Here is a 14664-nt window from a genome sequence, read left to right as displayed (position 1 = left end):
CTGTGTAACAACACATCAGTTAGATATGAGATTTCTGGAGTTGGGCTTTCTTTTGGTTCCCATGTGATGCTAGTTATAGTAAAATAAAAACATTTTTTCTTCACTAGTTTGGCTCTGTCATTCCTATGCTATATGGCTTCTAAATACAAGCCTAATACTCGTTTAGAGAAGGTTCAAAGAAAAAATTGTTTCAACGCCGGAGAGATGGTATTATCCAATATGGTCTAAGGGATTTTCAAGGATGATTTTGAACATATGAAATTTTCTTCTCTGGTCTGAATTAGACTTAATCCCCACTTGACATGCTATTTACTGTGGCTGAACTGTTAAACACAGAGATAAAAAGAGGAAGACTGTTGTTTATAATAATGTGCTTAAAATATTATTTGCCACTGCACTTTAAAAACAAAACAAACAAAAAAACCTTTGTCCCCTTCTTTAGCTGTTTTACCTTTACTTGCTTTGTGGATATCTTTCTCCATAGAGCAGGCAGAGCAGCAGTGCTGGGGACAGCGGAATCCTTTCGACTCAAAGACGGCAGTGGGGAATTTGCGGACACAGGCTTCATGATAGAATTTCCCACACGCGCCAACAGAACAACGCTTCACATCTTTACCAGACACCTTACATGAAAAACATGGGTGCTGCCCTGGAAAATTGGTGAGGAACACAGATTAAATAAAATCTGATTAAAGCATACTCCTTTTAAATAGAAGCAGCTACTGACATCAAACAATTACTCCTGAGTCTCTACTAATACATATAAAAATTTAACACGCACACAAAAAGCATTTAAAATAAATGACCAAATTAAAAGGTTACTTTATAAATTTTGCTAGAATAATTGATTACCAATTTGGAGATACAACACTAAAAATGATTTAGATCTCCAAAATTAATTCCATAGAAAACCCAGAACAGAATTTTTCAACATTTGGGAACAGAGAGTGGCAAAGTCTTCCCTATCCACAATAAAGAAAAGAAATTGCCAAGGAAAAACAGACTCCATTAGGTAATCACTTACAATTTCTATATACAAAACAGACACAAAATGAAAACTCATAATCCTAATAAAAGAGGCAGAATACTACAGCTACATATATCTTATTCAAATTGTAGAAAATCAAGGACAAAGAAAATATTCAAATCATCCACAGAAAAGACAATTACTTTTAAACAGAGCTGACCGAAAGAGCAAAATGGAAGCCAAAAAACAATGGAATGCCACCTTCAGAGAGTTGAAAGAAAACAACTACCCAGGCAGAATTCTATACCCAGTGAAAATATTTTTCAAGAATGAAGTGAAATCAACATTCATTGGGGAGGATTAGTAAAAGCTAGTTCTTTGAAAAAGATTAATAAAACTGACACCCCTAGTAAGAGTAACTAATAAAAAAAGGAGAGAAATAACCAATATTAATGATATAAAAAATGAAAAATAGGCTATCACTACAAATCCTACATTTAAAAGATGGTAAAAGGATATCACTACATTTTTGCTAATAAATTTGAAAATCTAGATGAATGAACAGATTCCTAGAGAAACAGAACTTACCAATACTGGCACAAAAATAAGTAGAAAGTATGAATAGTTCTATAAACTATTAAAGGAAATTGAAACTATAATTGGAAACTTTCCAACAAAGAAAATTTTAGGCCCAGATGGCTCCACTGGTAAATGTGTCAAACATTTAAGGAAAAAAACAATGCCAATTATGGTAGAAATTGAACAGAAAAAAAGAAGAAACAAGTAAAAGACATACAGATGTGAAAAAATATGCAACAAAAATGAAAAAGGATGTTTTGTTATATAAAGAGTTCACATATGGGAAAAAATGCATACAACATATTAAACAAAGATAACTGAATAAGACTTATAAAGAACTATATATCAATATAGAAAAAAACCAAAGAAGCCTAATGTAAAAGTGGGCAGAGGGTATAAATAGGCAATTTGCAGAGAGCAGAAAGACAACTAAAAAACATGAAAAACTCAACTTCATCAGTAATCAGATAAATGCTAACTGAAACCCAATTATGAAATAGGAGAAAACTTAGAGTTTGATAATACCAATTATTGATAAGGGGGGAGAGAAACAGGTACTCATATACTGCTGGTACGAGTTTAAGTTGGAAGGAACTACCTTAGAAGGAAACTAGGCAATATCCATTAAAATAAAAGTACATTCACTTCCTATGGCCTAGAAATTCTACTTCTCAATAACTACATTAGGGAAGACTTAGAGTACATATAAAAGGATGCTGATTGAAGCACTGTCTGTAATTGCAAACAAATGAAGGCAACTCAAATGTCCTTCGACAGGAGAAGAGTTAAATAAACTATGATATATGTATCGTATGGAACGATATGCAGCAATTAAATAGAATATATCTGTATTGACATAAAAAGAGCTCCATCGGCTGGGTGCAGTAGCTCACGCCTGTAACCCTAGCACTCTGGGAGGCTGAGGTGGGAGGATTGCTCGAGGTCAGGAGTTAGAGACCAGCCTGAGCAAGAGCGAGAACCCGTCTCTACTAAAAATAGAAAAAATAAGCCAGGCATGGTGGCACCCGCCGGTAGTCCCAGCTACTTGGGAAGCTGAGGCAGGAGCTTGAGCCCAGGAGTTTGAGGTTGCTGTGAGCTAGGCTGACACCACAGCACTCTAGCCCAGGCAACACAGTGAGACTCTTGTCTCAAAAGAAAAAAAAAAAGGAGCTCCATCAATACTCAATATATTCCATAAAAAAAAATTAAAAAGGAAAAAAAAAGAGCTCCTGCAGAACAATAGTATGATACAGTTTTATTACAACACACACACACAAAGGTTTACAGGGCTAAACATCTAACGAGTAACAATGATTGTCTCTGGTGAGGGCTGAACTAAGTAAGGACCTAGGATTAAGAGTGATGACCAAGGAAGACATCAACTAGAACTGTAATTATAATATTTGTATAACAATGTATTATGTATTACTTGTGTAATTAGAAATAAATTTAAAATCTCATCATTTGATAAGAACACCTTTAACACCCCAAAACATAAATGGACAAGAAACACAAATAGATAATTCACAAGAGAGGCAATAAAGATACAGAAAGAAATGTTTACTTGTAGTCAAAGAACGACAAATTATAACAAACTGGTCAATGTTTACTGGCTGTTTGGATAGAATCTTTTGGGAAGTGTTCAAGTTTTTTGCCCATTTTTCTTATAATGCCCATTAAAAAATCTGAAGAAAAAAATACAAGGAATAGTTTTGTTTTGTTTGTCTTTCCAGAAAGTTAGTTGAATTGCAGTATTGTTCTTTGATTCTGGAAGTATCTAACCTTTACAAATTGGCTGAATTATAAAAATTCTTTAAAATGAGTACTTACAACTGTGATGTTCACATTTTTTTTTACTGCCTTTGTTGCAGACATAAAGTACAGCAGGGTTGTTTTGTTGTCTTGTTACATATATATAATTTCAAAGAACATTTGATCATGTATACAGATATAAAGGGAATAGTATTTTTTAAAATAACTTTCAGAAATTAAGAAAAATATGTTTTAAAGGTAAGAGTTTCGCTTTAAAGCTTTGCCTAATGCATAAACTGCTCTATGTAAAAATAAAATAGGCCTTCATTTACATAATGATCAAAATAAGTCTAATATAAAAGAAAATTGTTAAAACTAGTGCAATTGCTATGCTAACAGACATTTTAACTACCAAACCTCTTTAAGACTAAAGCTCTAGCATGTGAATGTTTCCAATACCCTCCCTTCCCACTGGGAACTGGTCTCCATTAAGAATAAATCAGTCTAGGCTGGGCATAGTGGCTCACGCCTGTAATCTTAGCACTCTTGAGGCCAGGATTACTTGAGGCCAGCCTGAGCAAGACAGAGACCCTGTCTCTACAAGAAATAGAAAAATTAGCAGGGTGTGGTGGCATGTGCCTATAGTCCCAGCTACTCTGGAGGCTGAGGCAGGAAAATCACTTAAGCCCAGGAGTTTGATGTTGCAGTGAGCTATGATCATCCCACTGCACTCTAGCCCAGGTGACAGAGCAAGAGACTGTCATTCATTCATACATACACATATACATACATAAATAAGTCAAACTTAGTCCTGAGTCAAGGATTGGAGATGGGGGGTGAGGAGGAATATGTAAGTGATAAGTAAAATTGTCTGTTCCAGAACTCTTTTTGTAGTCTCTCTTTATTACACATTTTATTCAAAAGGGTAAATGAAAATGCTTTCTTTCTAGAAATCACATTTGTTTTGAACAATAGAAAGTGGTAATATAAGAACTTATTAGGGATGTATTCTGTAATACTTTTACATGTAAAGTGTTTATCATTTGATAAATAAAGGAAAACTGCCTATATGACCATAAACAATGGTTTGAAGATGAGTTCTCATTTCCAATGTTAGAATTGTACCAAATCGGTCATGTCATAAATAAATCAAAAGCACTTACTTGCTTTTTATAGTTGTGGTAAATATAAATATATAACAAAGTTTAACATTTTAACCACTTTTAAGTGTACAATTAAGTGGCATTAAGTACATTCACATCCTTGTGCAACCACTACCATTGTCTCTAGAACCTTTTCACTGTCCCCTACTGAAGCTAGGTACCCATTAAACCACTCCCCACCGCGCCCTCCCCCATCGCCCTGGTAACCACCATCCTACTCCTGTCTCTAAGAAATTGACAACTCTAGGTACCTTATATAAATGGAAGCACACAATATTTGTCCTTTTCTGTCCTTATTTCATTCAACAAAATATCTTCAAGGTATATCCATTTTGTAGCATGTTAACAGAATTTCATTTCTTTTTATGGCTGAATAATATTCCATTGTATTATATATTACATTTTGTGTATCCATTCATCCATCAATAGACATTTGGGTTGTTTCTACCTTTTCATTATTGTGAATAATGCTACTATGAACATGAGTGTACAAATATCTGTTGGAATCCTTGCTTTCATTTCTCTTGGGTACATACCTAGAGTAGAATTGCTGGAACATATGGTAACTCTGTTTAATATTTTGAGAAATTGCCATACTGTTTTCAAAGCCACTACACCATTTTACATTCCCACCAACAATGCACAAGGGTTCCAATTTATCCACGTCTTGGCTAACACATTGTTTTCTCTTTTTTAAATAGTAGCCATCCTAATGGGTGTTAGGTGGCATCTCATTGTGCTTTTCATTTCCATTCTCCAATTACTAATTATGTTGAGCATATTTTCATGTGCTTACTGGCCACCTATGTATCTTTTTTGGAGAAATATCTGCTTAAGTTCTTTGCCAAATTTTGAACTGGGTTGTTTGTTTTTTCACTGCTGAGTTGAAGGAGCCCTCTGTCTATGCTGGGTATTAATCCCTTATCAGAAATGATTTGCAGGCCGGGCGAGGTGGCTCATGCCTGTAATCCTAGCACTCTGGGAGGCCGAGGCAAGAGGATTGCTCGAGGTCAGGAGTTTGAGACCAGCCTGAGCAAGACCGAGATCCCATCTCTACTAAAAAATAGAAAGAAATTATCTGGACAACTAAAAATATATAGAAAAAATTAGCCAGGCATGGTGGCGCATGCCTGTAGTCCCAGCTACTCGGGAGGCTGAGGCAAAACGATTGCTTAAGCCCAGGAGTTTGAGGTTGCTGTGAGCCAGGCTGACGCCATGGCACTCTAGCCAGGGCAAAAGAGTGAGACTCTGTCTCAAAAAAAAAAAAAAAAAAAGAAATGATTTGCATATAATTTCTTCCATTCTGTGAGTTGCCTTTCCACTCTTTTGATAGTGTCCTTTGGTGTACAGAAGTTTTTAATTTTGATGAAGCCCAATTTGTCTGTTTTTCCTTCTGTTGCCTGTGCCTTTGGTGTCGTATCTATGAAACCGCTGCCAAATCCAATGTCATGAAGCTTTTCCCCTATGTTTTCTTCTAAGAGTTTTATAGTTTTAGCTCTTATATTTTGGTCTTTGGCCCATTTTGTGTTGATTTTTGTTTTTGTTTATAGTGTTAGGTAAGGGTCCGAATTTATTCTTTTACATGTGTATATCCAATTTTTCCAGCATTGTTTGTTGAAAAGACTGTCCTTTGCCGACTGAATGGTCTTGGCACACTGTCAAAAAAAAATGTGACCATACACGCAGGTGCTTATTTCTGGGCCCTCTCGTCTACTGCTTCGGTCTGCCTGTCTGTCCGTGCCGCTATCACTGTTTGGCCCACTGTAGCTCTGTAGTAAACTTTGAAATCAGGAAGTATGAGTCCTCCAACCTTGTTCTACTTAATTATTTTTAAAGCATATTTCCCTCTTAAATTTCCTAATAGATACATACCAAACTGGATTATATCTAACCTTTTAGGGCAGCATTCTACTGGATTCTAGAGTTAAAATAAAGGAGCCGTAAGAATGTTTTAATACTGAGACACACGGTCCTTCCTGTTGATAGTTTAAATCTGGGATTACACACTTGAATGCTTAAAGAGGCCATGCAGGTTACCTGAGTGACTGGAGTGACAGAGGTTTAGAAAACCCCACTGGGTATGTGGGAAGCCAGAAGTATATGCCCAATCCATGTTCAGAAATGAAAACACATTCTGAAGGCCAAATAAAACACTGTGCAGTTGTTACCCTGAGACTGCCAGTTGGCAAACTGTTCAAAAGTTTTACTGCAGAGTCTGAATGTGATGAATAAAATATTTTGCATAGGAAAAATATGTCCTATGTTCTAAACAGCTTCCATGGCTTAACTTGTGTATGTGACTGAGTGTGTATATGTATGTGTTAGGATATATGATTTGTGACATATGATGTCCATCCTACTTGGCCAAGGGGGTAGAAGGCAATGGTAGAGTGAAAGGACTATGAAGTCAAGCTGCCTGGGTTTAAATTCCAGTTTTTTCACATGCCATCTTTGTGACTTTGGGCAGGGTACTAAACTCTCTAGTACTCAGTTTCCCCTTCTGAAAAATGGAAATAATAATAATACCTATATCTCATAATGTTATGAGGATCAAATGAGATACTAGGATAAAATGCTTAGTATTAACAGCACCTGGCAGTAGGTAAGTCAATGTTTGGTAAAAAAAAAAAAATTGCCAACTTTTTGTCTAAAGGATTTTAGGAGGCATACAATCAAATAAAAAAGGATAAAATAAATATCTGTGAGAATGAAAATTAAAGGGGTAGAAAAATAAAGAGTCAAGGGTGAGATGAGCATATCATATATACTTGATATGCAATCAACTCTTAGTTCTTCAGAGCTAAAACGAAACCGAAACAGACCAGAGAGCACACACATGGTTCCTAAAAGCACTACCATGCCATCTCCAGTTGAGTTTTCACTCGCCATGCTGTTACAGATTAAACAACCACTTCCTGCTTTCCATGACTTTAAGCAACATCATGGCTACACAGAGAAGAAACTAGCACATTGATTTTTCTATAAATTATTTTGAGAGATGGTATTCTAAGGATAGTGGGATAAGAAATAACTAGTGAATCTCAAGTTTTAAAAAAAAGTTTCCAGAAGCTCCATATTTCCACTAGCTCCATATTTCCACTAAAAAATACAATCATCATGGTTATAGTTTTGATTGATACTTGCTCTAGTCCATTAAGGACCTTAAACCAATTTATTGAGCACAAAAAATCTCAAACCCATCTGAAAAATAACTCAATGCACATACTTTGTATAACTCTGTAGACAAAACAAACTCATCTCAATAATTTACTAGATTTGATGGTAGGAGGAAATTTGACTACTCTTTTATCTTGGGAAGCCTAATCCCTGGATGGTATCAATAAATTTGGTGAAACACCTATGGGAGGGGCGGAGGAGGACCAGATAAGTGATGAGAATTTGATGCATGGCAACTGTTGCCACTGCACATTCCTCTTCCCCCTAGTCGTCTCTCCGTATCTGTCAAAGTCAGGAAGCTTACCGGTTTTGCATTCCATACAGACGAACTTTCCGTCAGGGAGTGATGTCAACCCCAGGCACTCGGGGTGAAAGTGTTTGCAGCACTCTCCCTCACAAGGAATCAGAGAGTCACCAGAGCTTTCACAAATCTGTAACATGGCAAAAAGCAATGGTTCTCAAACTTTAACAAACATCAGAATCACACGGAGGGCTTGTTTAAAACAGATTACTGGGTCCCTCACCCAAAGACTCTGATCAGTAGGTCTGGGGTCGGGCCCAAGAATTTGCATTTCTAACAGTATCCTGATGATGCTGCTGTTCCTTGGCCTTTGCTTTGAGAACCACTGAACTAGACAATGACAGTTTTTCCAGACCCAATACGGTAAAAAGTTTAAAAGTCATACTTGATCTTTTATGACTCCTTCTTTGAGATCTGCATACTTTCATGTTTCTCCACAAGGCAAAACAGTATTTTTCAAAAAGGGTAAAAATACATTTAAAAAGTTAATATGAACTCAAACTTAAGAAAAGTTTTGAAATTAGTCATCTGCCATTTACTTCCAATGAATAACAGTTTATCACAATGAAGACTGGCGCTTGCATGTAAGAGAAGAGCTAGAAAGAGCTTTCAGATCTTCAGCTATGAAATCATATCATAATTTAGAAACATACTGCCCTCTTTAACAGGAGGTAAGTCCATTATTGGCAGGATATGAAAACAATAGTTTCAAGCCATAGGATCGACTGTCACCTGCCTACCTGACATACAGTGTCCTTCTTACTCATGCCACTGCCTCTTCTTGACAAACTCGAATCCATGGACTGCACGTCAGAAACATCTGCATCTGCAGTAGCTGAAGGGCTATCTACTTGCTTTCCAAAGCCTACCTACACGGAAAACATAGCACATTTTTAAGAAAAACAAAACAAAAATTCCTTCAAAATTAGATGCTATGAAAATCCTAGTAAGACTTTCTCAAATAAATCTTGACATAATTTCATTCGTCCTCTCTTTCTTTCTAAAACCCATGGATACCATATCTCTGCAGTTTGGGGAGAAACTGTAGTTAAAATTAAAGACAAACTATACTTCTGTTAGATAAAAGAACAACAAAATTAAGGCATTCTTAAATTACAACATAACCAAAGTGATTTGGGTATCCCTATGAGTATTTAAAAATTTTCCCTGATTTTTCCAAATAAGTCAGGCAAAAGCATTATGCTACTTTGGTTTTGCAAAGCAAAAACAGCACTGTGTGCAGCAGACCTTTGAACATATTTACCTGCAGATCACTCAGTCCTCTAGAATCGGAGTCAGATGTGTCTCTGTATGCTGAACTAGTCATTTCTACATCGGTAGAGGCGCGACTCCTTTTCTTTAGAGGTTTACAGGAATCTGAAATCTCGCTGGCACCTTAATACAACACACTGAAATTAATCCTAAAATAGTGCTTAAAGTTGTCTTAATTTTTTTTGTGGGAGAATATATTCTTTCCCAAACTCATCTTTAGTGTGAAAAAAGCACAGCTCTCTTTATAACACTGAAGTCAGGAGTCAAAACTTCATAAGCTTCTTCTGACCTTCCTGGCAGTGAGTGATTTAATTTACAACCGCTCTATCAAAACATTTAATTCAGTTCTCCTGTTCTAAAGCTATCTTCAGTCAACAGAGCCCAAGTTCCAACCTAAAAACCGATTCTATCAAAACTGCAGGATAGCTGATTGATTTGGAGCAATTCAAAGAACCATTCAATTTGGAGGGGGAAGACATAAAACCCAACACACTGTGTAGCTTACAAATATGGTCGCAGAGACATCTCCACCTTGTTTTTATTAGGGATGTGACAAATCTTTGATTTGTATTCGATTCGTACACGGATAGTGCCATTTTCCCCTGAATTTTGCAATTCAGTTGATCATTGCCCCCCAAATAAATTTTGGATGTTCATAATTGTTCATCTGAGACTTCCTTGGTGAAGTGGCATTTATTGTGACCATGAACAAGTGCTGCGGCACAGCGACATATGTCACGCCATTTAGAAGGCGCACTGCGAGGGCTGTAACCGGACAATCAGTGTTCACGTGCAGCCAGATCACGTAGGGCTGGACGGGAGGCCTCTATGTGGAATTTGTGCGGGAAGGAATAAAGATGGAAAAAAAAGGCAGAGAGTAGTGTGGAATTTTTTTTTTTTTAAAACTGTGTGTAATACAAATCCAGCCAAAACAATAGTGCAAAAAGTTACAAAGCAACAATCTCTTGGGCTAATGCAGTATAGGCTATACACAAACAGCCGCGATGAAATGTGCACGTCAGGCACGGTGAATACCAAGGAACCAAGGAGACGGTTAATATTTCAACCCACAGTTTGTGTTTTGGATTTTTTTCCCCCAAAATTTCCATACAACAAACAGACATCTAGATCAGCCCAGCAAGCTATGGTGGAGGGTGCAGTCCAGAAGAGGCCACGGAGAAACAAGTCTCCTGCGGCCGGGAAGATCCGAGACCGGCCAGGCGAGAGCAGCACTTGGTGCACGGCCACGGTCCGTGCTGGAGGCTGTGGGCCTCGTGAGACCGCTCAGATGGCTGGAACCTCGTTATCACATCCCATCCTACAAGGTTTTCACTGAATGTTTCCTGACATCTATACATGAGGGTGCCTGCCCACGTTAATGCTGATTTAAAAACACAAGTACACAAATCTATCTCCTTCATTGCTGGTGTATGGACCCAGGACACCACCACAAAGTATTTCCTTGGCCTAAAAGATCACTGGATTAACAAGGAGTTTAACAGAGGACAGGAGTGCTGTACTGAGAGGCTTTCGAAGGGAAACACAGGTACCGCCATTTCCGATGAGTTTCTGAAAATGCTAGAAAAATGACAGACTGCCAAAGGCAGCTGTCATGCTGTTCTCCATGACAACGGCACCAATATTTAAAAAAAAGCTTTTAATGATTGTAATGTATACAGTTGGGCTGTTTGGCAAAACCCTGCAGATGTGCATTAATGATGCTTTATTTAAAAACAAAAAACCAAAAACAGTCCATGTTGAAATTGATCAGTGTAAGATAAACGGTGGTTTTTAGGCTGGACCCATGATTTAAAAGCTGTACCCATCCAGCTCAGACCAAAAAAACAAAAAATCATTTGAATGTTAAAGCAACTGTTCAGAGTCTTGAAGAAGAAACCAGGCAGGAAAATGCCAATAATGACGACTGGCAAAATCAAAATCGAAAACAAAGAAACTGTTTATCAAGCAGCCGACAAAGAAATCTTGCATGGAGACTACAAGTCTGGAGTTTCTGGGATGAAATTGTACAGGAATCTCAGTCCACAGTTTCCTCAATCGCTGCGGAGACGGAGCTGTCACTGAATCTGACAGAGCCCTGCACTCCCCGGTCCGCCGACCCTGTGGAATGGTGGAAACACAACGCAATCAGGCCTCCTAATCTCGCAGCGATCGCGATGCCTTTTCTTGGAGCTCCGCCAAGCAGTGTTCCCTCCGAGAGGCTGTTCAGTTCTGCTGAGGATCTCCACGGAGACCATCGCTGCAGACTTCTCCCCGAGAATGCAGAGAGGCTGGTGTTTTATTTTTTTTTTTAAATAATGCAATTTGCCCAGAGTAAACTACAGGTATAAATACAGTTTGAGCTCACCAAAAACGCACGAATCATGCTATGGAGTTTGTACTGTAGTCAAATTGCACACAGAAAATACAGATATAAGTTTAAGGTTTCTTAAACTTTGTGCATATCTCAAATAGATTCACATAAGGTCATCTAATAGTGGCCATAAATATGCTATGAACCATTTTTAATTTACAAAAAAAGATTTTACAGCACTGTAAAAATAAATGTGGCAAGATTTTTTCAATCAGGTTGTCTTGTCTGATTTGTCATAGTCCATGTTTGACAAACATTAATAGCTACTATTCGGTATTCAGTCGAATACCTAAAAAAGTGGATTCGTCACATCCCTAGTTTATAAGCCAGTGAAACCCCAGAATCTTATGGAGAAAAGTTGGAAACAGTATCAAGTCTACGTGGTGTTCTCCAATTTACCAAAACAAATAAGACTTTTCACTTTTCATAAGAGACTTACTTTTCGTAAGAGTAAGATCAACTCTAAAAGTCACACACACACACACACACACACACACACACAAACACCGGGGAATACTGCAATTTCACACTGAAGAGCAACAACAATGATTTACAGAGACAGACAAAAATACATGAAGTACAAATAAGTAATTCTTAAAAATTGGTTTTAATCAAGGAATTGCAAAGCAACATAATAATATGAACTCACCTTTCTGTAATCCAGTCTTCACGGTAGCCTGAGGAACTGTTTCAACCTGTTTGGACAGAAAAACACGGCATTAACAAGGAATTTTTTACACTTTTAATTATTAACAGAGAGAAAAAAATACTTTCATAAATCTAAGTAATGATGAGTGATTAATGTATCTGAAATCTGAACTCAGTCCCATCTTCTGGGTAAAGTTCTCTGTCTCAAGGTCAGGGAGGGTGTAAATCCTAGCTGCCTGTGCTGAATACCAAGTGACAACACACAGCCACATGCTCTCTAGCGAAGACTTTGCCCACCACTCCCTTGGTATATGAAGAGAACAGGAATACTTTCCTCAGTGTCTGGGAGGCAGGAGAGGGGTTGTTTCTGCAACCAGCCCCAGTGTTGCTATAAACCCCTCCCGCCCCAAAGACGTTAGGATAAATTTTTACTTACTATGATACTCAGGTTAATGTAACTCACGCCACTTTAAGACCCTTCCGCGCCTGCACTCACAGCTAAGTTGCTGGGAATCAGGACCCTCTCTGTAGAGAGTGCTACAGGGCTCCATACAGCTGCAAGCTCAATACTTTTGCTGCTAGTACAAACTTAAGGAAAATAAGTTTGTGATATTGCAAAAGCACTTTCTTGAGTGTCTTATGAACAGTGTCTTGATCCTACATTAGGAGAGCGAGATCAGAAGTTATTCTGCCAATGTATATGTAAAACACGTGGTAATTTGAGGATTGAACCATTGGAATTAGAGAAAGGATGCTGTTTGGTGGAGTTCCTGTTTAAGCTATGAATTGAATTTCATGTTTTTTTAAGATGTGGTGAAATATGCATGTTGAAACACACTTTGTAAATATTTAAGGATTGTTCTAAGCTTTTTAAAAAAATTTTTTATTTTTTTTACAACAGGTAAAAAAACATACAACAGAAACGCTTTTATAAGATACAATTAGTAATACAAATATAAAATCTTCTAAACAATCACTGGCATTATTCTACTACTAGCTATAACACAGTGGCATTAACAATTTGTCCCATTTTTTGTACTCATTCTGCTTATTAATTTTAAACTGACTGGTCACAGATTGAATTTGGGAACCAGCTGGCAAAAATCACAACTTCATCTTGGTAATGAATACTGCAGATTTGCAAGAGCTTAGAAAGATTTTTTGGAATATAATTTCCTAAGTATGAAAGTTAACATGATAAATGAATGACAAATTAGTATATTACTTAAATTTTAGTTAAATATTCTGGAAAATTTGTCTTACATGCTTGGCAATACCATAGAGCACCCACAAAGTTAGATTTTAAATTTGGAAGTTTAAAATTTTAAAGGAAATATTTTAATAGAAAAGTCCATGTTCTTCCATATTAAATGGTTTTAAAAATATAAAACTTATTGGAACTAATTCTATTCAGAATCTGTTTTAATAGCAGGTATCTAGGCTGCAAAAATGGATATCATTTCACTTTAAAATAATTAGGAAAAGAATCTGATTGTGAGCTTAAAGGAGAATAGTTTCTAAAAATTTCTTTGAAAAAGGTCATTTAACATGTGTACTACTACATTGATTACACTGGATTAATACACTTCAGTCAGAATGCACTCCCTACCTTTTTTATTTAAACATTGTTTATCTGACAACCTGGTATCAGGTGAGTGCCACTCCACTGGGAAAATAACATTCCAAAAAATCTGTGATATTAACAGAAAAACCAGATCATCTATGATTATCTGCTTCTTAAATATAAGAATATAAATTAAATTAATATGATTGGTTTAAAAATAAAAACAATACATACCAGCAGCTTAAACCAAAAATCAAAATTAAAAAAAAAAAGGAACTCAATAATGGTTCCAAATAAAAATCATAAAAACATGAAATCATTTTGCCCATAACAGAAATTTCAAAATAAATGTGAAGGATTATTTAAGAGTCTTGCACCCCTGGCTTCCCAGCTCCTGAAGCCTGGCTGTTGTCTGTGAAAATGCCTGAAGCAGAATCACAGGATGGCTCTACCAGAATTGGGCACCGCAACCCTCCAGGACGGGAGCGTAAGATAGTCCAGAAAGGAAACCCAGTGTGGGGACAGCTTCTCTTTCTTTTAGGATACCAACAGAAGCCACAACATTTACAAATACAATGTTTTAACTCTCTACATGTAGGAAGCCAACCTGCTCCTTTTTGATCTTCTTCTTTGGCACAACCTCAGTGGATTTCTCTGATTCAGAACGAGTTCTAATTGATCTTCTCTGTTGCTTCTTTTCTGCTGAGCCTAAGAGATGATTTAAACAAACAAACAAAAATTTGTTTAAGGATACCTTGACATTTATGTAATTAAGATTTGACCAAATTCCTTGCTCTTCTTAGCTACTTTTAGAATTTTAATAGTAAATCATTAGAAAGCTGTTAAATACTTGGGAGCACATAAATTCTT

At 36.9% G+C, this 14664-nt stretch overlaps 1 protein-coding gene across 9 annotated transcripts in view; it reads right to left on the bottom strand.

Annotated features, from left to right (window-relative positions):
* Nucleotides 1-14664, bottom strand: part of NSD3 (nuclear receptor binding SET domain protein 3) — a 98772-nt gene that overhangs the window by 26680 nt on the left and 57428 nt on the right. For 8 of the 9 annotated variants that reach the window (XM_045535874.1, XM_045535879.1, XM_045535880.1 and 5 more), the window contains 3 exons: nucleotides 14402-14502; nucleotides 12232-12277; nucleotides 10090-11329 (listed from right to left, as the gene is read on the bottom strand). In XM_045535874.1, the coding sequence (XP_045391830.1) occupies nucleotides 11247-11329; nucleotides 12232-12277; nucleotides 14402-14502 (230 nt within the window). In that variant the 3' untranslated portion in view covers nucleotides 10090-11246. Of the gene's footprint in view, nucleotides 1-451; nucleotides 650-7942; nucleotides 8070-8679; nucleotides 8809-9203; nucleotides 9335-10089; nucleotides 11330-12231; nucleotides 12278-14401; nucleotides 14503-14664 lie in introns of those variants that run through there. The other variant, XM_045535883.1, reaches the window with a different exon arrangement.

The sequence above is a fragment of the Lemur catta genome, chromosome 22, assembly GCF_020740605.2.
Source record: "Lemur catta isolate mLemCat1 chromosome 22, mLemCat1.pri, whole genome shotgun sequence".
In the NCBI taxonomy this organism is placed as follows: Eukaryota; Metazoa; Chordata; class Mammalia; order Primates; family Lemuridae; genus Lemur; species Lemur catta.
The sequence above is the reverse complement of the archived record's forward strand: the minus strand, read 5'-3'. Positions and strand labels throughout refer to the sequence as shown.